This window comes from Diplotaxodon limnothrissa, linkage group LG9, assembly GCF_057381915.1.
Source record: "Diplotaxodon limnothrissa isolate DT_005_m linkage group LG9, D_limnothrissa_male_GT1.1, whole genome shotgun sequence".
Classification (NCBI taxonomy): Eukaryota; Metazoa; Chordata; class Actinopteri; order Cichliformes; family Cichlidae; genus Diplotaxodon; species Diplotaxodon limnothrissa.
Window position 1 is genome coordinate 35,359,605 of NC_140604.1, and position 20,918 is coordinate 35,380,522.

General features: G+C 47.6%; 3 protein-coding genes across 4 annotated transcripts in view; all 3 read right to left on the bottom strand.

Moving 5' to 3' along the window:
* dipk1c (divergent protein kinase domain 1C) overlaps positions 1-379 on the bottom strand; it is a 38,703-nt gene extending 38,324 nt beyond the window's left edge. For both annotated transcript variants that reach the window (XM_085363180.1, XM_085363181.1), the window contains exon 1: positions 63-379. In XM_085363180.1, coding sequence (XP_085219306.1) covers positions 63-287 — 225 coding nt within the window. In that variant the 5' untranslated portion in view covers positions 288-379. The remainder of the gene's footprint in view (positions 1-62) is intronic.
* Positions 380-10,541: 10,162 nt separating this feature from the next.
* tubb6 (tubulin, beta 6 class V) lies at positions 10,542-15,322 on the bottom strand. The gene is made up of 6 exons (XM_085363184.1): positions 15,245-15,322; positions 13,051-13,159; positions 12,835-12,945; positions 12,267-12,382; positions 11,522-11,650; positions 10,542-11,402 (listed from the first exon to the last, which is right to left on the bottom strand). The coding sequence occupies exons 1-6, from the start codon at positions 15,299-15,301 to the stop codon at positions 10,584-10,586; spliced, it is 1,341 nt and encodes a 446-aa protein (XP_085219310.1). The 5' UTR covers positions 15,302-15,322; the 3' UTR covers positions 10,542-10,583.
* Positions 15,323-17,142: 1,820 nt separating this feature from the next.
* hus1 (HUS1 checkpoint clamp component) lies at positions 17,143-20,701 on the bottom strand. Its single transcript, XM_085363195.1, has 8 exons — positions 20,572-20,701; positions 19,847-19,974; positions 19,561-19,737; positions 19,043-19,150; positions 18,894-18,968; positions 17,721-17,820; positions 17,367-17,501; positions 17,143-17,272 (listed from the first exon to the last, which is right to left on the bottom strand). The coding sequence occupies exons 1-8, from the start codon at positions 20,621-20,623 to the stop codon at positions 17,190-17,192; spliced, it is 858 nt and encodes a 285-aa protein (XP_085219321.1). The 5' UTR covers positions 20,624-20,701; the 3' UTR covers positions 17,143-17,189.
* Positions 20,702-20,918: the final 217 nt, after the last annotated feature.

Genomic DNA, 20,918 nt, shown 5'->3' on the forward strand with positions numbered 1-20,918 from the left:
TCCACCCAACCCCACCACAAAAACCAGACTCCTGTGCTAACTGAAGGCCTGGACTGACTCACCAGTCTCTGTAGGATCCTCTTGCTCTTGTCGTCGGTGCAGAAGTCAGACAGGATGGTCCTGTGGACCAGAACCAGGCCGTTCAGGAACAACCAGGACCCGAACCAGAGCAGAGCGAAGACCAGTGTCCCCCGACGAGACCACAGCCTGAGGCCCAGCCACCGGAGCAGGCACAGGCCGCCGCCGCCACGACCCCCTCCGCCGGACCCCAGCCCTCCTGGGAGCATGGCGGTGGATGCTGCAGGGCGCCGTCAGTCAGAAACGATCCTCAAAGCGTCCTCTGAATATTCAGCTAGGAACAGATTCTGAAACATCCGAATGTTTCAGTACGTTTGATTTGTAGTTTCGTAATTTTGAATGTTCCCTTTAAAAGTTCAGCTCGTCTCTCGTAAGCGAGACAAACTCTGTGTCACTGCCATGTTCCAGTCCGAAAACAAGAAGCAGGTGTTCGCCGGCCTCCTTTCAGAGCGATGCTCTTCTGTGATGTCAGGTCCAGAGCGTCGCTGGACACTCAGTGACCCACCAGTTTGTCCTGAAAGAGCCTGAAAACGACACGACAGTCTGTGCTCATCACAGACACACAGCCCAGCTCTGCAGGAACGATCTGAAGCTTTGTTTGTGCTCGATGCCGTTGTGTTGTTTCATATCCAACCTGCTGATTTATTTTCCACTCACAGAGTCAGCGAGAGAAATCCGAGGAGTCGCCTTTGAGCTCCGTGACACGGGCGTCCGAGCTCGTCTGCAGCGCCGTGTGGCATCTGCACGCACACTCGCTCAGCCCCACAGATCTGCGTCTCCACTGTCCTCGCGTCACCTCCTCGTGGCGTCGGCAGCTCTTGTGGTCGTCTCGCTGTCGAGCTGAAAAATGTCCCTGAAAAACATTCAGAGAGAAAAAAGTTGAACAGACTGCAGCTCTGGATTCTGGAGACGAGGATTTAATGAGAGGAAAAACAGAAAGTGAATTCATACAAAGAAACAACAGTGAGGAAGACCCTGATGAAGCTGTGAGAGGAGGGATTTGAATCTAAAGAAAGGACGGCAGGCGGCATTCAAGGAAGTTCCCAGAATCAAACATTCAATTTCAGGAGCTTGTCATGTTTTAAATCATGAGTTTTTAAAAAGCCATTCCTCCAGAAACGGTGACATCTCCAGAACGTTTAAAAGGAAGGTTCTCTTTCCCCACCGAAGAGCGCAGATGTTTCTGTAGACAAAGCTCACAAACGCGTCTTCTTCATCTGCTTGAGGAAGCCTGAGAGCTGCTCGCCTGGGTTCATGTGCTTCCTGCTCAGTGACAGAGCAGCGCCTTCGTTTGTAAACGCTGCAGAAATGTTGCAGAGACTCATTAAAGCTTGTGGCTGCGGTCGCTCTCTCTGAAGCATCCGGGGCATGAAGAAACCCGACAGCCGCAGCAGAAACACAAACATGTTTGAGAGTCAGGCGGTCAGCAGAGCTCGCTGGGATCAGAAGTCCAGATGATGAGCACCATCCAGGTGTTGTTGATGGGAGGCTGGGTGGAGGAGAGGACGCTGCTGCAGACGGAGCAGCTGATACCTGCTCCTCTCCACTGGCGGGTGGATGTTCGAGTTCTCGGAGTTTGGTTTTGAACATCGATGTACTTCGAGCCACTTTTCTGAAATTAAAGCAGACGGCAGCGTCTCTGAAATAAACCGACCCTGCCAGAGCGTAAACACCTCCATAAATCATGAAGCGCTTTAATGATGCTGTGTACTTGGTGGGAAACAAACGACAGCAGTTCTCAGCAGAGATTTTACAGCTCGGCAGGGGCGGATCTGCTCTGAGATGCAACGTCCTCCTCAGAGGGGCCGCCATCATTTTTTACCAGCAAATATTTTACTACACTTGACTTCACTGCGTTAGCACGGATTTCACACGCTACACGAACAGCTTGTGTCTGTATGTTTGCAAAGGACTCCGACTGTGGACAAATGAAACGCTCCGACGACGACAGCTTTACGGCACACACAGAATTCCCAACGGCGGTGACAAACGACAGCATCCTCTGGCAGTCACTCGACTGTGGGGAGGAAGAACTCCATTTTAACAGGAAGAGACATCTGGCCGAGCAACATCTGCAATAACTGGTTAAAGGGAGACAGGAAATGGGGCTGGGGGTGTGAAGAGTGCTTAGTGCATCATGGGAAGTCCCACAGCAGGCTGACGTCATTAGCCAAACAATGCACTGTTTGTCCATCACTGTGGAAACAGATGAAGACAAAACTAACCAGCAGCTTGTTTCTGGTTGAGAGGCCGACAACAGCCACAAAGGATTTCTGTGGCTTGTTTAAATTAAATAAAAGAAGATTTGAAGCTTTGAATGATAAAAAGCTTTCAGGACCACAGAAGGACGCAGAGACACATAACGAGCAGAAAGCAGCGTGACTGAGGAGGATTCAGATCGCCAGGAACAACCAGCGAGCCTGCAGCGCTCTGATAGGCTGATACGGTACCGTGAGGCCATTAAGATGAGAGGCCTGATTATTGTTAATCGTTTTTTCTTGGATGTATTTGACACACAGAGTCTGAAAAGCTTAAACAAAGGCTGATGGTGACACCAGTACCTGATTGATATTCGAAGGAAATCCAAGGAAGCTGGAAGGACTCTTCCAGACACTAAACCAAGGCACAATGTACATTTCAATTCCTTTAATTTTAAATATGTTTATATTGTCTATCCTGTAAAATAGTCAGATGTCTATTCATATTAATGTACAGAATTCACCTGCTTGCTGCTACTGCTGCACATTCACCCAGTGTATATACTATATGTGTATATATAATGTTCTTCCTCTACAGCCCCCCCCCCCCCAATTTTTGCACATGTCGAGGAGCGTGTCAGGCTACATTTCACTGTGTGTTATACTTGTATAACTATGCATGTGACAAATAATAAAGAACCTTGAACCTTGCATCGCTAGAACTGTTCACCAAGCATGAAGTTCATTTTGATGCGAGGAGCAGAGCACAGCCATTCATCACTCTGGAGGCGGCCGATACATCACAGTGTGGATCAAGTTTATAACTGAGCAACACATTTAAGCTGAAATCTTCCTTTTTCTTCAGCAGTGATGACTGATACAAACAACAGACTCATCAAGAAATCAATTCTGCTTCGGCTGGACGTGCCTGGAGCTCGCAGCAGGTCTGCATCCATCGATGCAACAGGTGCTGAAGCTCTGCTGCCCTGCAGACCATCGTCACTCACAGAGCGCCTGCTGGAGCTTCTCCCACAAACGTGTTTGAGCAGCAGCTGTTCGAGCGTCGCTGCACTTCTCACGATGATACCAGTGCGTTTGCGTTCCTGTTGTTCTCACTGAAACACTAAAGCGCAGCTCCAGGTCTGACTGTGACAGGGCATAAACGGCCCTTTTACTGGGCGTGTCTGAAGTCTGAAATGATGCAGTGACCTTGATTTACACTGAAAGAGAAATAAACAGAGACGATATGAAATCTTGCCGCTCACCGTTAAACTGTTGTGTCGACGCTCAGGAAGCTCTGCAGCCGGCTGCCATGACAAAAGCCTCCAGCCAGGCTCAACTCATGAAAGCTTTTCTTCCAGATGATTAAACCTTTGCACAAACGTGCACACTGGCACTTCTTCTGCTCTTTTTTTCCTCCGCTGGTGTTTCTTCTCGCCCCCTCAGGTGATGATGATTTTCCCTGTCTTCTTATTTTAAAGACTGAAATAATCCCAAAGTTTTCCTCTGAGCTGATGAGACTCCAAAATGTGCAGCAGCTGCTGAAACGATCCACCCAGCCACCCAGCAGACCTGAGGTCTGCAGCTCCTCCACTCTTCTGTGTTTCAACAGAAACTCTCGGCTGTGTCTCTGAGAGCAGCAGGAGGTGCAGGTTTCTGCTGCACCTGGGGACGAGGGGGTCTGTGAGCCCTGACTCCGGTCTGACAGGCAGCCGCCGCTCCGGCACTCCTCCGCTGTTCCAGAGCCGCTGGTTTCTCCTCAGAGTGCTGCCTCCTCCTGCTCCTCCTCGCTCTCTCAGTGTGCCGCGCGAGAGAGAGAGAGAGAGCGAGAGAGCGTGTGTGTGTGTGTGTGTGTCTCTCTGTGTGTGTGAGTGTGTCTCTGTGTGTGTGTGTGTGTGTCTCTGTGTGTGTGTGTGTGTGTGTGTGTCTCTGTGTGTGTGTGTGTGTGAGTGAGTGTCTCTCTGTGTGTGTGAGTGTGAGTGTGTCTCTGTGTGTGTGTGTGTGTGTCTCTGTGTGTGTGTGTGTGTGTGTGTGTCTCTGTGTGTGTGTGTGTGTGAGTGAGTGTCTCTCTGTGTGTGTGAGTGTGTCTCTCTGTGTGTGTGTGTGAGTGTGTCTCTGTGTGTGTGTGTGTGTGAGTGAGTGTCTCTCTGTGTGTGTGAGTGTGTCTCTGTGTGTGTGTGTGTGAGTGTGTCTCTGTGTGTGTGTGTGTGTGTGTGTGTCTCTGTGTGTGTGTGTGTGTGTGTGTGTGTGTGTCTCTCTGTGTGTGTGTGTGTGTGTGTGTGTGTGTGTGTGTCTCTCTGTGTGTGTGTGTGTGTGTGTGTGTGTGTGTGTGTGTGTGTGTGTGTGTGTGTGTCGCACTCAGGCTTGTTCGTTCGTCCTCGTTCCCTTCCTTCCTCCCTTCAGTCTGCTTCCTCTCTTTATTCCTCAGCTGTGTTTGCTCATGTTGTGGGACAAAAAAGTCCGATGAAGCTTTAAAGCAGCTCCTCCTCCTCACCCCCCTTCTCTTAAATACTCTTATACTCCCCCTCCCTCTCTTCTGCAGCTCTACCGAGGCTCGCCAAATTAAAAGCTCTCCCCCCATTTATCTCCCTTTCCTTTTCTGTCCCGGCCTCCCTCCCTCTGCTGGGGGGCGCAGCCTCGTGGCGTGTTCGTAATTGCCTCATTTGTAAAAAAGCCAATAAAGTTGTGCGAACATAAGAAGAGGGCAGCAGCAGCTCGATGCTTTGTTTGACGCCTCAGGGTCCAAAATTAAAGGTGCATTTAGTTATTTGTGGCCACTAGAGGGCAGAAAAGCCCAAACATGCTGATGGATAAACGGGTCTAATAATTACAGGTGTTGGTTTTTATTATCTTTATTCAAATTCCCTCTGACATGTGTGAAAATGCAGATATGTCAAAATACAACGTGAAACAGAAGAGAGACTTCACACAGCTTTGAGCTGCATTCACTCCTCACGCCCAGCGTTTGCTCCTCACAGAACTTAGTTTGAGTTCTTTGCATGTTTCTGTGATTTATTGAAGGATAATCGATGTTTAAAGACAGCTCAGAAAAAACGTTCAAAATTCAGCTGAGACGTGGTGACCTTTCTTCTTTAGAACGTCTGCAGGTCTGTGCATGCTGAACATCAGCCTCTGAGCCAACCGCTGACTGATGGGGATGCCACAGCTCCACGCTGATCACAGGTTTCAGCTTTTTAAGCACTGACCACACCACAAACATCCTCGATGACCAGCCTCTCCCACAGATCCAGGAGCGTTCTGGAGTCTGTGCATTTTCCAGCCTGATGGAGCGCCGCGTCTCGAGGCTAAACTCAACACTAAGCGGCTCTGAGATCAGAAAATTAACAATTTGCATCCGAGGCCAGGAAACTCCCCGGTCTTTAATCCCATTGAGAATCTGTGCTCAGTCCTTAAAAGGTGACTAGAAAAGTCTGCAAACTGATCATCTGGGTTTTCTGATGAAGCAGGAGTGGATCCAGCAAACCAAAAGATGTGTGGCCACGACCGTGGGAGGCAGCTGGAGCGCTGCTGGTGTTCAGAGGCCAGAACTATCTGTTATAAACTTAACAGAGCTGCAGCAGACTCAGCATCATCCCTGTGACTGGTCATCAAACTCTCACCTGCACCATAAGGAGCTGGTGACAGAGCTGACGTAGAAGTTAAATAGTCTTTTTATTCCATTTACACTTATTCATATTTTCCAGGTTCACTTCCTGCCCCGCTCAGAGCAAAGCGAGCGTCACTAACAGCAGGAGATCAGAAAGCATTAAAGGGGAGGTGGGTGGAGGTGGACGTGGTTACAGAGCAGCAGCACCTGTATACAGGCTGAAGAAGGTTAAATAATCTGAGATTAGCAAACCTGAAACACACAATAAAGAAAGCTGAGCTGCTGTAAGACGGCACCGAGAGGCTCCGGTGATTTATGTTTCATATTTTTATAAAGCACAACCACCACTAACTGAGCTGTCCCTCTGAGTCCATCAGAGGGACAGCTCAGAGTCAGACAGGCTGAGATGGAGGAGGGAGGATGGTGAAGATGGAGCTGCCAGGCAGGAGGAAACATCTGACATCATCTACTGGAAATGCTGTCAAACCTAAACGACGACTGTTCTCAGCGAGTGACAAAGTAAATCTGTGATGTTTGTGCTGTTGCTCCTTTAACTGAACCATCATATATCTCCTGAACTGAGTTTGCAAACTAACCTGAAGTGTTACTGAGATCTTCATCATTCCTTTAAATAATCGCTGATGCGCAATCTGAATGTGAGGAAGATCTGAGCTATTTAAACCAGGTGACACATTACATCAGGTAAATCCTCCAATCAGGACACAGAAAGCGTTCTGATATCAGACTGAATGATCGGCTCACTGCAGTCTGACTCAGAGGGGAGGCTTAAATGGGTCCTAGCAGTGTAAACTCAGTACACTTCTATCAGAAACTGATGCTGAAAGCTGAAAATTGGTGCCAGGTGTGGAAAGTGCAGCTCGTCACGCTCAGAGGAAATCCGACAAAACAAAAACTAAACTTTGTCCCAACTAAACCTGCAGGAGAAGCCCAGCAGAGCTCCGCGTCGCTCTAATTGCCAATTAGACCTGCAGGCTGTGCAGCCTCTGGCACTCCATCTCAGCTGAGCCTCCTTAATAACTGCAGCAATTACCCGAGGCCTGCTCATTAGGCCCAGCTTCTTAACTCACAGGTACGTCCTCAAAAAGTTCATGTCTCAGCACATTTTAACCTTCAGGTTCAGGTTTTGTTTTGCAGGAGAGAAGAAAAAGAGAAAGTACCCACGCTGTTTAAACCAGGAGGGACGTGGAATAATCGGCTTCACCTCCTGCAGCCGCCCTTCAAACGCTCCCTGAATGCATCACTGAGATCATCTCCGTCTACACCTTGGACAGGTCGCCTGCTGATTACTGGAGATACAGATGTTGTGTTGCAGCACCTCCTATTGGTCAGATACGACAGTCACAGGGAGTCTGCGTCCATATTCAGAACGATTCTCCCAGTTCACCTAAAAATATCATCAAAGAGCTCGAAACCTTTCCCTGTGTGAGAGTGTCAGAATTAAAATGCTGTTTAATAATAAATAAACCTGTGATATGTCTGAACGCGGTGATTCACCTCGTGCTGGGTCACCTGAGCAGCAGTTTGTTCCTCAGGTGTGATTGGATCTTCGTCTGGAGAGGAGGAGGATCCTGCAGATGGACCTGAAATCTGCTGTCTGTTATAACCAGGCTAAACTTTAACCTGAAATGGTTGAAAGCACCTGAAATATCTAAAAATACTAGAAGATTCTGACCTTACAAAGCAAAAATACAAACAGATGAACGTCTTTTCTTAGCTGGATCATCCGTTTGCTCAGACTCTGGGTGTCTCCATCACTGTGAGTCAGCTGCTCTCACAGCCTGTTCTTATCATGAGAACTTATCCCAACAACCCCCCTCCTCCTCCTTCTCCTCCTCATGATTTAAAAGTAACAAAAACTAAACAAAACCAGCTCTTACATTCATTTACCTTCTGCGGGCAGTAACAGAGGAAACCGCTCAGCTTTTATAGATGAAGAAACCGCCGTCACTCTTATTTATTAGATCCCTCTGCTGGTGAAGGTCAGACTCATCACTGCTGCCAAACACCTGCACTGTTATTGGACCGGAGACGTCCTGTGACCACGTTTAAAGTTTCCACGTTAAACAAATAGAAAGAAAAAACTAAAGTGTTGGATTTCAGCTGCAGCAGCAGAAATATTCCACACGATCAAAGACCCACAAACAACACATCACGTTTACATTTACTCTCATTATAAACAAACACAGATGCAAAGGCACGTCTTTAAAAATGTTCATGAGAGAAATCAAAGTCCACGGAGGTGTGAGGAGCTCCTCCCCCTCACGGACAGGCACAGGTAGGTGGAGGAGGGCGGTCCCTACAGTCTCCTGGGTGATGTCATGATATGAATAATTGAGCAGAGCCAGGCTCAGTGCAAAACTGCTCACGGATGATCTGAGGACTCAGCACGCTGATGTTTCAGGAGACGCGCCGACTCTGCTGAAACCCGGTGCAGACAAAGAGCCGCAGATCCACAGACACGAAGCCTCTTTGTGCCCGAGCGCACACGGGCGCGGCGGCTCTGCGAGCACAAACAGAAGTGCTGGGAAATCAAGTCTCGCACACAGAGCGCCGGCCCCGGAGATTAAGCGGCTCATCGGTGTTTGTCTGCACGGCGAGGCCCGCTCAGGTCCTGAAACAGCGACGCGCACAGTTTTGGAAACAACAGCTGAGCGAACCATCGCTGATGCATTACAAGTCTCACACTTTAAAACAGGCACCGGCGCCGTTCTGCACTTCTTAAATCGACAAATGTTCATATTTTTATGTAGAAATGTGTAAAATGTCATTTTTTGGAGAAAAGATAAACTCTGAACGCCCTTCACTTCCCCCTGGGCCTGTTCAGGTTCAGCTCTGCTCCTGGATCCAGGACCTTCAGCAGAGAAGCCAACAGTGACGGGATTTGGGAGTCTTCGTTCTCGTTTAGCCACCACTAGTGAGCCCACTGAAACTATTAGAATTTAAAAATACGCTCATGTAAAGTGTTAAAAATAAGTCGTGTAAAATGGTGATTTGGTGCTTTATAAATATTTCAAATAGGACAAAATGCTGATTTTACAGCAGCAACATTATTGTATCTCTAAAGTTTAAACATTTAATAAACTTTGTGTCTGCACAGAGTGGATCAAACAAATTGAATCATCATAAATACTTCATTTTATATTGATTACTTTATTATTATAGCACCAGGAATACATGACAAGGGGAGTATTCTGATGCAAACTCGTGGCTGTAGTATAAACAGTATTCTGGAGATGGTACAAAACGATTACTCATAACATTGTGCTGTAAGGACACGAGGAGGAAACAGGAGCTGTGTGAGGCTGGATTAAAAAGAGCACAGGCCTCAGTGACACAGGTTGTGGCGTTGCAGAGGTGTTCAAGGATAACAACAACACAGCTGCAATGTTCTAACATTTTTCTCTTATAACTTTATTATGGATTAGGTGCAAGAATTTTTAAGTGTGGATGATTAAATAATACTTTAACGCAACAGTAAACTGTGCCTTGTTCTCAGACGGACAGCAAGTGGAGAGTGACAGATGAGATGAGGAGACGAAGGAGGAAGAGAGGCACAGAGTGAGGCACAGAGTGAGTCACAGAGTGAGGCACAGAGTGAGGCACAGGGTGAGTCACAGGGTGAGGCACAGAGTGAGGCACAGAGTGAGGCACAGGGTGAGTCACAGAGTGAGTCACAGAGTGAGGCACAGAGTGAGGCACAGGGTGAGTCACAGGGTGAGGCACAGGGTGAGGCACAGGGTGAGGCACAGAGTGAGGCACAGAGTGAGGCACAGGGTGAGTCACAGGCAGAGCCCAGTTTATTTTCTACAGTTTTTTGGTTTTTAAAATTGGTGAAACCACAAGGCAACAAATCTTTGCATTTTATTATTGTTCAATCAGCTCCTATTTTAATGTCTGCAGTCTCTGATCAGCACAGCCCCGCCCTGCAGCACCATCAGCAGCAGCAGCAACATTGTACCCATCAGGTGAAACACAGGCTCCGCCCACACTCGCCTGGATACGTCTGAAAACGCTCCGCGTCCACACTGGTGTTTTCAGTCGTTTTCACAGAGTTGTGCGTCCACGTCGCACTGCACTCTGTCCTCCTGCGACGTAAAACTTTCATGAACTAAGATGAGCTTTAAACAACGGGGCTACGTGCGGTGATGCTAGCGTTAGCCACGTTACCTTCACAGGTGGTCAGGCAGGTGCACACTGGGAGGTCCAGCTCTACGTTTCACTGCACCTTCATTCTTCACGTCCGCGTGGAGCCCAGTGTAAATCCCGGGGCTGAACGGCCTTTGTACAAACACAATGAGTGGAATCGCCCTTTTAAGTGCCAGAAACCATTTAACTCGTTTCTCTTTTCGTGTTTTAACAAACATCTGTTTTTAATATGTAATTCAAAAACGGTGTTTGAGACGAGGTTTTCAATGTTTAATTCTTCTTTTGTGAAATTCATTTTCAATTTGAAGTATTTATTAATGGATTAATAATTCATTTTAAAAATATATTTAAAAATAATGTTTTTATTTAAAATAAAATTATTAAATAAGAAATTACTTTAGTAATGTTGGAATAAATAATGTAAAAATGAATTCATGAATGAATTTACAAATGCAGAATTTATTGTACAATTCATTATTTAAGCACAGATTTCTTTATTTCGATACGTGTGGCTCTTGTGGTCCTCCATACTCTTACTCGTTGATCTCATCCTCCTCGTCCTCAAAGTTCTCCTCGCCGTCGTTGGCGGTGGCTTCCTGGTACTGCTGGTACTCGGACACCAGGTCGTTCATGTTGCTTTCCGCCTCCGTGAACTCCATCTCGTCCATGCCCTCGCCGGTGAACCAGTGCAGAAACGCCTTTCGGCGGAACATGGCCGAGAACTGCTCAGAGATCCGCTTGAACAGCTCCTGGATGGCGGTGCTGTTGCCGATGAAGGTGGCGGCCATCTTGAGCCCTCGGGGAGCGATGTCGCAGACGGCCACCTTCACGTTGTTGGGGATCCACTCCACGAAGTAGCTGCTGTTCTTGTTCTGGATATTCAGCATCTGCTCGTCCACCTCCTTCATGGACATGGGCCCCCGGAAGACGGTGGCCACGGTCAGATAGCGTCCGTGGCGAGGGTCGCAAGCCGCCATCATGTTCCTGGCGTCAAACATCTGCTGGGTGAGCTCGGGAACAGTGAGCGCTCGATACTGCTGGCTGCCCCGCGCTGTCAGAGGAGCAAACCCCGGCATGAAGAAGTGCAGCCTGGGGAAAGGAACCATGTTCACGGCCAGCTTGCGGAGATCTGCGTTGAGCTGTCCGGGGAAACGGAGCGAGGTCGTCACGCCGCTCATGGTGGCTGACACCAGGTGGTTGAGGTCGCCGTAGGTGGGGGTGGTGAGTTTAAGAGTGCGGAAGCAGATGTCGTAAAGGGCCTCGTTGTCGATGCAGTAGGTCTCATCTGTGTTTTCTACCAGCTGGTGCACCGACAGGGTGGCGTTGTAAGGCTCCACCACTGTGTCCGACACCTGACGGACCAAAGACAGACGGGACGTGAGAAGAGGCGAGTCGGTATTTATGTTTATTAAGCATCCGAACAAACACGTTGGGAAATGTGGGACAGACAGACAAAATTTCCTCCTCCTACCTTCGGTGAGGGCATGACGCTGAAGGTGTTCATGATCCGGTCGGGGTACTCCTCCCGGATCTTGCTGATCAGCAGGGTGCCCATCCCCGAGCCAGTGCCCCCTCCCAGAGAGTGAGTCAGCTGGAAGCCCTGCAAGAGAAGTTTCGTCTTACAGTAAACGGTGAGGAGACAGACAACCGGTGCAAGGATGGAGCTCAGTGTCATGAACAAACATGCTGTTCACAGTTTATCCTAAAGGCACCATCACTAGAAAACTGACATTCTTGAACAACCCCAGAAGTCAGTCCACGTTACCAAAATTTCACTAATGAGACAACGGATGGTGTCCTGGGGGGCGTCCTCGCAGATCAGAGCATCGCTGAACTCCTGCACAGTCTGAGGTGTGACCTGGCAGCGTTGCAACGACCGAAACATAACGTCCCAACGGTCTATACGTTATATTTATGATGAAGAACTGAGACTGGATAAAATATTTCCAACATCATACAACATGAGTCCAAATAGATTTGTTAGCATGTAGCGCTAACGTGAACTAAATTCAGCTGAAATTTGAGTCCAAATCATAAACGTGAATCTGCCGGTGAGGAAAAACACAGTCTCGAGAAAACTTTAATGATCCTGCATCTTGTTGTTCAATGAATCGTAAAAACTAAAGCAGGAACGCTGAAGAAGAAAAGGTTTAGCTCCACCCACTGAGGTTAAACTCAGCCAATAAGGCTGCGTCGGTCACATAAAGATGACTCACCTGGAGACAGTCGCAGTGCTCGCACTCCTTCCTCACTATGTCCAGGACAGAGTCCACAAGCTCCGCCCCTTCCGTGTAGTGACCTTTGGCCCAGTTGTTCCCTGCACCTGTCTGACCTGCAGACAGCCAATCAGAAAGGGGAAAATGCATCTGTGAAATGTAAACTGATCACTGCGACAGATGGACACACACACAGTTGCTGGTGGTGACCCATTTCTCAGCTAGTGGACAGTAGGAGTGTGTGTGTGTGTGTGTGTGTGTGTGTGTGTGTGTGTGTGTGTGTGTGTGTGTGTGTGTGTGTGAAACCTCTGCTTCATCTTCTGCTCAGACATAGTTTATATAAGAGACGCTGCAGACGTGTCAGTCTGTTTACTCGGACGATTTAATGCTGGAAAGTTTCGCTGCAGCTCGCCGAGCAGGAATTCTGTGCTCGGCCTCGTCAGGTGGGTCAAACACTGCTGCTAAATAAAGACCCGCAGCTCTGCAGGATCAGGATAAAGGATGAGACTAAACTACTTCATAAGTTTAGAGCTGATTGGCGTGTTCTGATCGTGTCTGCTGAGGTTACCAAAGATGAAGTTATCTGGTCTGAAGAGTTGTCCGAAGGCTCCCGAGCGCACGCTGTCCATGGTTCCCGGTTCCAGGTCGACCAGCACGGCCCGGGGGACGTATTTATGCGCTGCACACAGAGGGGAGTGGTTACCTTTGTGCACCAAAGTTGAGCAGGAGTCTAAGTGATCTCATCACCCTGAACGGAAGGTGACTCACTCTCCTCTGCACTTACAGGAGGCCTCGTTGTAGTAGACGTTGACTCTGTCCAGCTGCAGACTTGAGTCACCCACATAGTTCCCTGCGGGGTCGATGCCGTGCTCGTCACTGATCACTTCCCAGAACTGAGCGAGTCACAGAGAGAGAGAGAAGCATTGGTGATTCAGCAACTTCCTGACTCTGTGGTGCGTTCACTGACTCACCGATGTCCAAGGTTAAATGTTTGCTCTAAAACCTTCACAGCTTCCTCCTGAAGGCCAAAAAGTTTAGTTTATAAGAACATAAAAGCTGTAAGAAACAGACTCTCCCACATTTTACTGAAGCCTGAATGCAGCACGCGTCACCCCCTGATTTTAACCATTTCTGTAAATTAAACGGACTTGATCTGACACCTCATACTGCAGCGTGTGAAAACCACCGCAGCTAACTCAGAGCTCTGTTCAATGGGAAGAGGGCGGCTAAAGATGTGTCAAGGACTTCAATTTAATTTATACAGCATCAAATCACAACAACAGTCGCCTCAAGGCGCTTTATATTGTAAGGTAGACCCTCCAATAATACATACAGAGAAAAACCCAACAATCACATGACCCCCTATGAGCAGCACTTTGGCGACAGTGGGAAGGAAAAACTCCCTTTTAACAGGAAGAAACCTCCGGCAGAACCAGGCTCAGGGAGGGGCGGGGCCATCTGCTGTGATTGGTTGGGGTGAGAGAAGGAAGACAGGATAAAGAAATGCTGTGGAAGAGAGACAGAGGTTAATAACAGATATGATTCAATGCAGAGAGGTCTGTTAATACATAGTGAGTGAAGAAGAAACACCCAGAGCATCATGGGAGTCCCCGGCAGCCTACGTCTATTGCAGCATAACTAAGGGAGGATTCAGGGTCAGCTGGTCCAGCACTAACTATATGCTTTAGCAAAAAGGAAAGTTTGAGGCCTAATCTTGAAATTACAAATAAAATTAAAATAAATCTTTACTTATAAATGAGCACAGGCTGTGATACCTCTCACCTAATGAGCTTTGTTTAATCAGTCTGAGGTTCTTCGTAGGTTTTTTTTTTAGCTTTCTATGCACTAAAAACCCAAAACAAAACAAAAGAAAGAAGAAAAACACTAAAAAAAAACCACTAACTCAATCTGAGGGACGAGTTAGTCCCTCAGATTGAGTTAGTGGGTCTGATGGAGATTCTGATGGAGGCTAAAAGCTCGGATGGCAACAGGGAAGGAAAGTGTGAGAAAATGAAAGAACAAGCCAGTAAATTCTAAGGAAACTGGGAGATTTTAGAGAGTTGAGTGGCTGCACTGAGGTGAGAGCCTCACGCCTTTAATCTGTTGTTTTCAGTGATTGTTTTTGAAAGATTTTCTGAGGTTGCTGTCAGAGCTGCAATCGTTGAATTGAAACTAGTTCAGAGTGCTGTAATCCTGCTGTACTCCACTGGGTACCAATCCAACTGGGACAGTTTATCTTGTTCAAAGTGTCAGACACGTTCTAGCGTCTCCGACTCGATGAACGAAGCTGCCGTTCTTTGAGTTACAACCTAACCTGGACACCTTGTCAGTAAGCTTACACAGAGGTGGAGGCTTTGCTCCGTTATTGCACCAACACCACCCTGTTACACATCAGTGTCTGTGCTAACAGGAAGGAGGCACCGGCTTGTTGCAATAAACGAACAAAATCAACCAGGAAGAACCACAAAAACTCCACAATTTACCCTTCACAGTTTTAACGAACTCAAAAAGATTAACAATCTGTGCGTGTTCATCTCTGACTTCCAGCCGAGAGAAGAGTGTGTGTCTGTGTGTAAGTGTGTGTCTGTGGGTAAGTGTGTGTCTGTGGGTAAGTGTGTGTCTGTGTGTGGATTCCTTGAATAGTCTCTGGGTGGCTCACAGAGTTCACTTCTCTCTCCCTCACCACATGTACTCTAGATGAACTTTTATTATTCCCTCTGCACTCTACTCTGTACTCTACTCTGTACTCTACTGCAGCGGGTTCCAGAGGCGCATCCCACTCGCTGCTACGTTTGAAACATTTTACTTAAATAAAAAGTAACGAGTGTGATTCACGTCTCCTCTGCTGTTCCCGCACTAACCCCACGGTAGTGATAATGTACGTGAAGCCCTCGCGGTGTCTCTGATTGGTTTGTTCACAGTCGTTTCATGACGCCCCGCAGGTGCGAAGCTGTGAATCAGCGTGGCGCGGTCCCTACCTTGGTCCCGATCTGGTTCCCGCACTGTCCCGCTTGGATGTGAACGATCTCCCTCATGGTTCCTCCGCGTGTGTCCGCTGAAGCTCTGCTGTGAGTCTGCGGAGCGGGAGCGCGCGTCCTGCTTCATCTTCTCCTCCTGTCAGGCGCGTTCACGTCACCACGCCCTGGGGGGGAGGAGTGGGGGTCACGGTCCAGTTTGTCCCAGTCAGCATGAACCTGTGTCCAGCAATGAGCTCACACTCACAGCAGAGCCCACTGCGTTTAAAACACCACCCGTCAGGTAAAACACGCGGACGCTCTCGGGCAGGCTGTGATCACTGTGGACAGTCTGCGTGAAACAGCTGGAGTGACGGAGGCTCCTCGTGGTTGTTCAGAAGAACAGCTGATAAAGGGGAAAGAATTTAAACTTACTACGAAATAAATGGCAGGAATTTATTTTGAAAATCTGACACTTTAACGCATCCTTGCGCATCTCTGTAAACTGCGGCTTTTATTTTGTAACTCCTACAATCTGATCACGCCGGTGAAGTACGTGGAGGATTTCATCCGGATATCCTGACATTTAAAATCATTTTTAAAATTCTTTTTATTGTGAAACTCTGACACGGCTGCGCAGATGAATTATCGTATAATTATTTTGAAAATCTGATACATGTTCAACTTTAACATATATCAGATTTTCAAAATAATTGCTTTGACAGTTAAAGCAAACACTCATGAGTAAACAGGTGTCCGCGGAGCTGGAAGCTGATTGAGCATGCGCAGACCGTCTCTCAGAGTGGGATGATGATGATGAAGCACGGTCAGCTGTTGCTGAGGCCAGCAGCAGTGTCAGTTTACAGCAAAGGCTGTAAAACAGGAGCTTTGCTCCGTGACCGATCCTCCTTCAGACACAGTGGCGGGGAGGAAGAGGAGGCGTGACCTACGTCACTCAGGAACCTGCAGCCGCATATGAAACAAAGAAAAGTGTCTGCACCACAGCCTCCACACATCCAACTCTGAAGGTCTCCTCCAGCCAACATGAGGCGCTGAGAGGTTTGGGTGTGCTGCCCCCTGCTGGAAGACTCGGAGAAACACAGGGAGCAGAATTAGCAACAGGAGACATTTTCTACATCCTGTCTGAAAAAACCAAAGTAAAGCTGTAAAAATGAACATAAAGCCAAGACAAAAACGGGAGTTCCTCTGATGTCCAGCAGAGGCAGCAGTGAGCCAGTCCTCAGACTGCCACGTTAAAACTTTACAGCAGAATTAAACATGTTTACAGCCTGATACACAAACTGTCCCCTTTATAACACCTGTGCAGTACGAATGCTTTAATAACTCACCTGTTTCAATTGGAGTTTGCATTATTAGGGGCGTGGCAGCTCGATAACCAGGTTCACCAGTGTTACCATCACCTCGGAGTCTTTGTGGAGGGTAAAGTTCTCCTTCTGAAATGCGTCTGGTGAGATTCGAGGCTCTGTGGACTTTGGAACAAACCTGATCAGGGACAAGCAGATTTCTCCTGGACCCACTGATACACTTAAAACAAGCCAAACTGTGACAGAATGATGGAGGGTGGTTTCAGAAACCGTCCCATCCATCACAGCTTCAGAGGGTTTCAGGACATCCAGACCTGCAGCTGCAGCAGACATGCAGCCTAAAATGTTTATACTTCAGTTTTTATTTTATTGTCACTTTTTAAAAAAGGAACTTACATATTCAAACGTTTTTATTTTCAAACACTTTTAATCAAAAACCGTCGAAACGTCTCACAAACACAGACTCTTTATCTCAGCGGTCCAAAGCTCCTCCGTCCTGCGTCGCCTCCAACACCATCACAGGTCAGAGAGGAGAGCCTCCGTCAGACGGAGCACAGGCGCGCTCAGCTTTGTGTCCATGTGATGAAACACCTGAAACCGTTTAGTCCAGCTTTACTTCCTCAGACTGGCGCCGAGCAGAGCGTCTACGCCACGGCGGGGATAAAGTACTGCAGCGACATGTCTTCATGCAGCAGAATCAGGTGGAGGACGCTCTGATGGACGATGTCTGAGGAGGACGAGAGAGAAATGTGTTAAACTGTGACGTGGATTAGACCCCGGTGGGTTTTGTCCTGAGTGCGAACATGTGAGGGGAGACTCACTGCACATGGCCTTGCTGGGGTTGACCTGCTGCCCCACGAGGAACTGCTGCAGCCTCCTGATGTCCACCCTGGCCTCCACCATGCTCTCCGGGTCCCTGCTCTGAGACGGGCCGCCATCCTGGGAGGCGTCATCGCCTGGAGGGACGGAGGAGCAATGTATGAAAAGTAAGGCCCACAGCTGATACACTGACAATCAGTAATTATTAAATATAAACGAGGCTCTCAGCAGCAGGTGGAGGGTGAGACTTTAGGCCCCGCCCCCCAGAATTAACTGGTTATCAGGGATGTGACGTGATGACTGAGCTCATCCGTCAGCAGGTCTGAGCTGCTCGTGGAGCTAAAGCGTGTTTTTACCCCACGGAGGGTTTCCCAGGTCTCTGAAGTGAGTCGTCACGGAAACCAGATCGGTCTCAATCTTCAGGTTCATCTCGCCGTTCAGGTTGGCTTCGATTACCTGACACACACACACACACACACACACACACACACACACACACACACACACACACACACACACACACACACACGTTCAGGCGTTTGTTGGTTCGTTCTCCTGAAGATTCAGACTTTAAGGTCTCTTTAAAGGAGTATGATTCAGATTCAATTCATTCTTAGTTAGCGTATTGTCTGTCTTGTCTTAATGTTGGTTTAAAATGGAGCACTGTAACAAAAAATAATTTCCCCCAGGGATCAATAAAGTATTCTGATTCTGATTCAATAATTTTTTTAATTTGATTTTTCATGTCTTTGAAGGTCATCCAGTTTTGGAAGAAAGAAAATGTTGATGCCTGCTGGAGAAAAGTGTATAAAGTGTGCAGTGAAACATCTATAATAATTCACTGCTACTTCACGGATTTCACCTGTCACGGGTTATTTTTAGATCATAACTCCCGCGATAAACGAGGGGCTGCTGTATTTCACTAATTCAGCGCACAAACACTAGGTGGCAGTGGTGTTTTCCTCTTGGAGTTGACTCAGTGTCAGAGTCACTGCTGGAGGTGTTTATGAAAGCTGAAATGAGGCTTCTTGAAAAGTTCCCATTGGTCACAGCGAGGATTTAACACAGAGCTGTAACACCTGCTGACGTGTTAACACCTTCACTTCCTGTCCGACTGCAGGTAAAGACATGAAAACGCTCCAAATATTTCAGCATATTTCATCTAAACATCTAAAGCGACATAAGGCTTCAGGTTCTGTGTGATCACCTGTCGCAGGTAACACGAGGTTTAAATATGTAATTATTTTCATCTGACATCTTGGCTTCTCGGGAAAAGATGACATAAACATCGTGTTCACATTCAGTTCAATATTTCTACATCGAGCCGGGCGGAGGGCTGACATACAGGAAGACGCCTTTTCACGTATTTCAAAATAAAGGAGTTTACCGTTATGCTAAAAACATGCCGGACAGTTTGTTACACAAACGCGGCGACAAACGTGACTGAAATGACCCAAATCCAGAGAAATAAAGCTGCAGCTCCTCTCTGCATGAGTCCGTGTTTGATCTGAACATGTTTAACCTCTTACCAGGAAGTTGGAGAGGTTCTTCATCCTGTCCACGATGTTCTTCATGGTCTTCAGGGGAGGGAGGTAGATGCTGACCTGCAGTGACACAACCGTGATGAAAAGGCAGCTCTCATAAAAAGGATGATTTGGTGTTCGGCAGCTTCACTTACATCAAAGTCCGGCATGCTCGGCTCTTTGAACTCGTGCCACAGTCTCCGGGGGATGACGTCAACGGGGACGTCGTGAGTGACGACTCGACTGACGCTGGACAGGGTGGGCTGGGCGGCACAGAGGAAGAGGGCTCAAGTTTCTCAGATTAAAGGTTCAAATGAGTTTTAAAAGCAGCTAAAAATGAGCCAGTATGAGCTGTCTTGGCTTCTATATCTGACTCGTGTTTAGTTTCCTCTCAGGGTTTGGGCGACACCTCGGCTTTATTGTTTTCTGGCCTTGGTTCACACTGGAGTGCCACGTTTCTTCATGACTGAATGATTAATCTAACTTTGATAAACCTGTGGCTGGATTCTGGTTCGGAGAGCCGACCGTAGATGAATGTATCCCCAGACGCAGCGCATCTCCTGATGTTATGAATAATAGGCTAAAATTAAACGTATGATTCGAGCTGTGGCAGAGACAAAGACGTCTCAGGTGAACTTGTTGCTGACTGTGAGTTGTTCTCAGGCGCTCTCACCAGCTCGGCGGCGATGGTGAGGCAGGGGCAGTGCTTCTTGGTCAGTTTGACTTTGACCGCCTTGGCGTTCTGGACCGTCTTCAGGGCTCTGGACAGATTCTCCGGAGTCACCTCCAGACAGATCTCGTTGTCCTCGGAGGACACGCCCTCCATCTGGTACTCGTCGAAGAAGTTGGCCTGCGCGAGGAAGGACGGGATCAGGGTCATTTATTACGGTCCTGATCATCTCAGACTCGTTCCTGAGTTTATTTTCTTAGCAGCTGGAAGCCGAAGCGTCGGCTCTCACCTGTGACAGCTCACACCACATGCTGACGCCGCCGTTGGCCACTTTACCGGACAGAACGAAGAACAGGTTGTCCGGCGTCAGCCGCAGGACGCACATCTTTGTCAGCTTTGAGATGGTGGTGACGACTCCTGGTGAGAAAGATCAGAGGTGTGAATCGGGAGAAATATTTAATCAGTCACACGCAGACTCGGTTAGTTTTAATAATAGTTTACTTCAATCAGATCTCTGATCTGCACTTCTGAAAAACTTGATCGCGATAAACACACTAAAAACAATAAATCTACAGTTAATATTACAACTGTTGAAAACTAAGTAAAACTAAACATTTCAACAGTAAAACTGACTTTAAACAACAAAAATTAGCTGAAAACTTGAAGTGGAAAACTTTTTACAGAGCCGGTAAATAACAGATTACTCACGCAGCATAAACATATAGCTGATATTTTTGTGGTAATTAATCATGACTCATTAGGCCTGCACCAGACTCCATGTAGATTTTGTTAAATTTAGATAACAGTAACCAGTCTGCGGCTCTTTGAGCACATGCTGTAAGCCGAACTACAGACTTTTCCTATTATGTCAGAAACGCTAAAGAAAGAACAAAGTCCCGCATCGGGAACTTTTAATTAGATGTAATTTTATTTTTTACAGTTTGTGTGCAGCATTTGGAGGGAAGCTAACAGCTTAGCTTCGGCTCTCGGCACAAACAGATGTTTCACACTCACGGGTGAAGTGGTTCAAACAGGCGATGTCGATGATTTTCCCCCGAAACTTCATTTTTTCGTCCCGACAGCAGAATTTAATCTTCCGTTTTGACTTCAGGCGGGGAACTTTTTGATTTGTTTGGTCCGTCTGTGTCTACGGTCCGGCGGAAACAATAGCCACCTGGAAGCTGTTAATTGTTCCGCCCAACGAAAGAAGAAAACAACCAGCAGTGGCCCGGGGACCACAACAGGACCCCTTAAATGGTCTGTACAGAGGCAGAAAACTGTAGCAGAGTCACCGGTTCCTGGTGCGCTTTATATTTTTACTTACATACTGAAATCAGACATTTTACGCTGTTCATCATCTT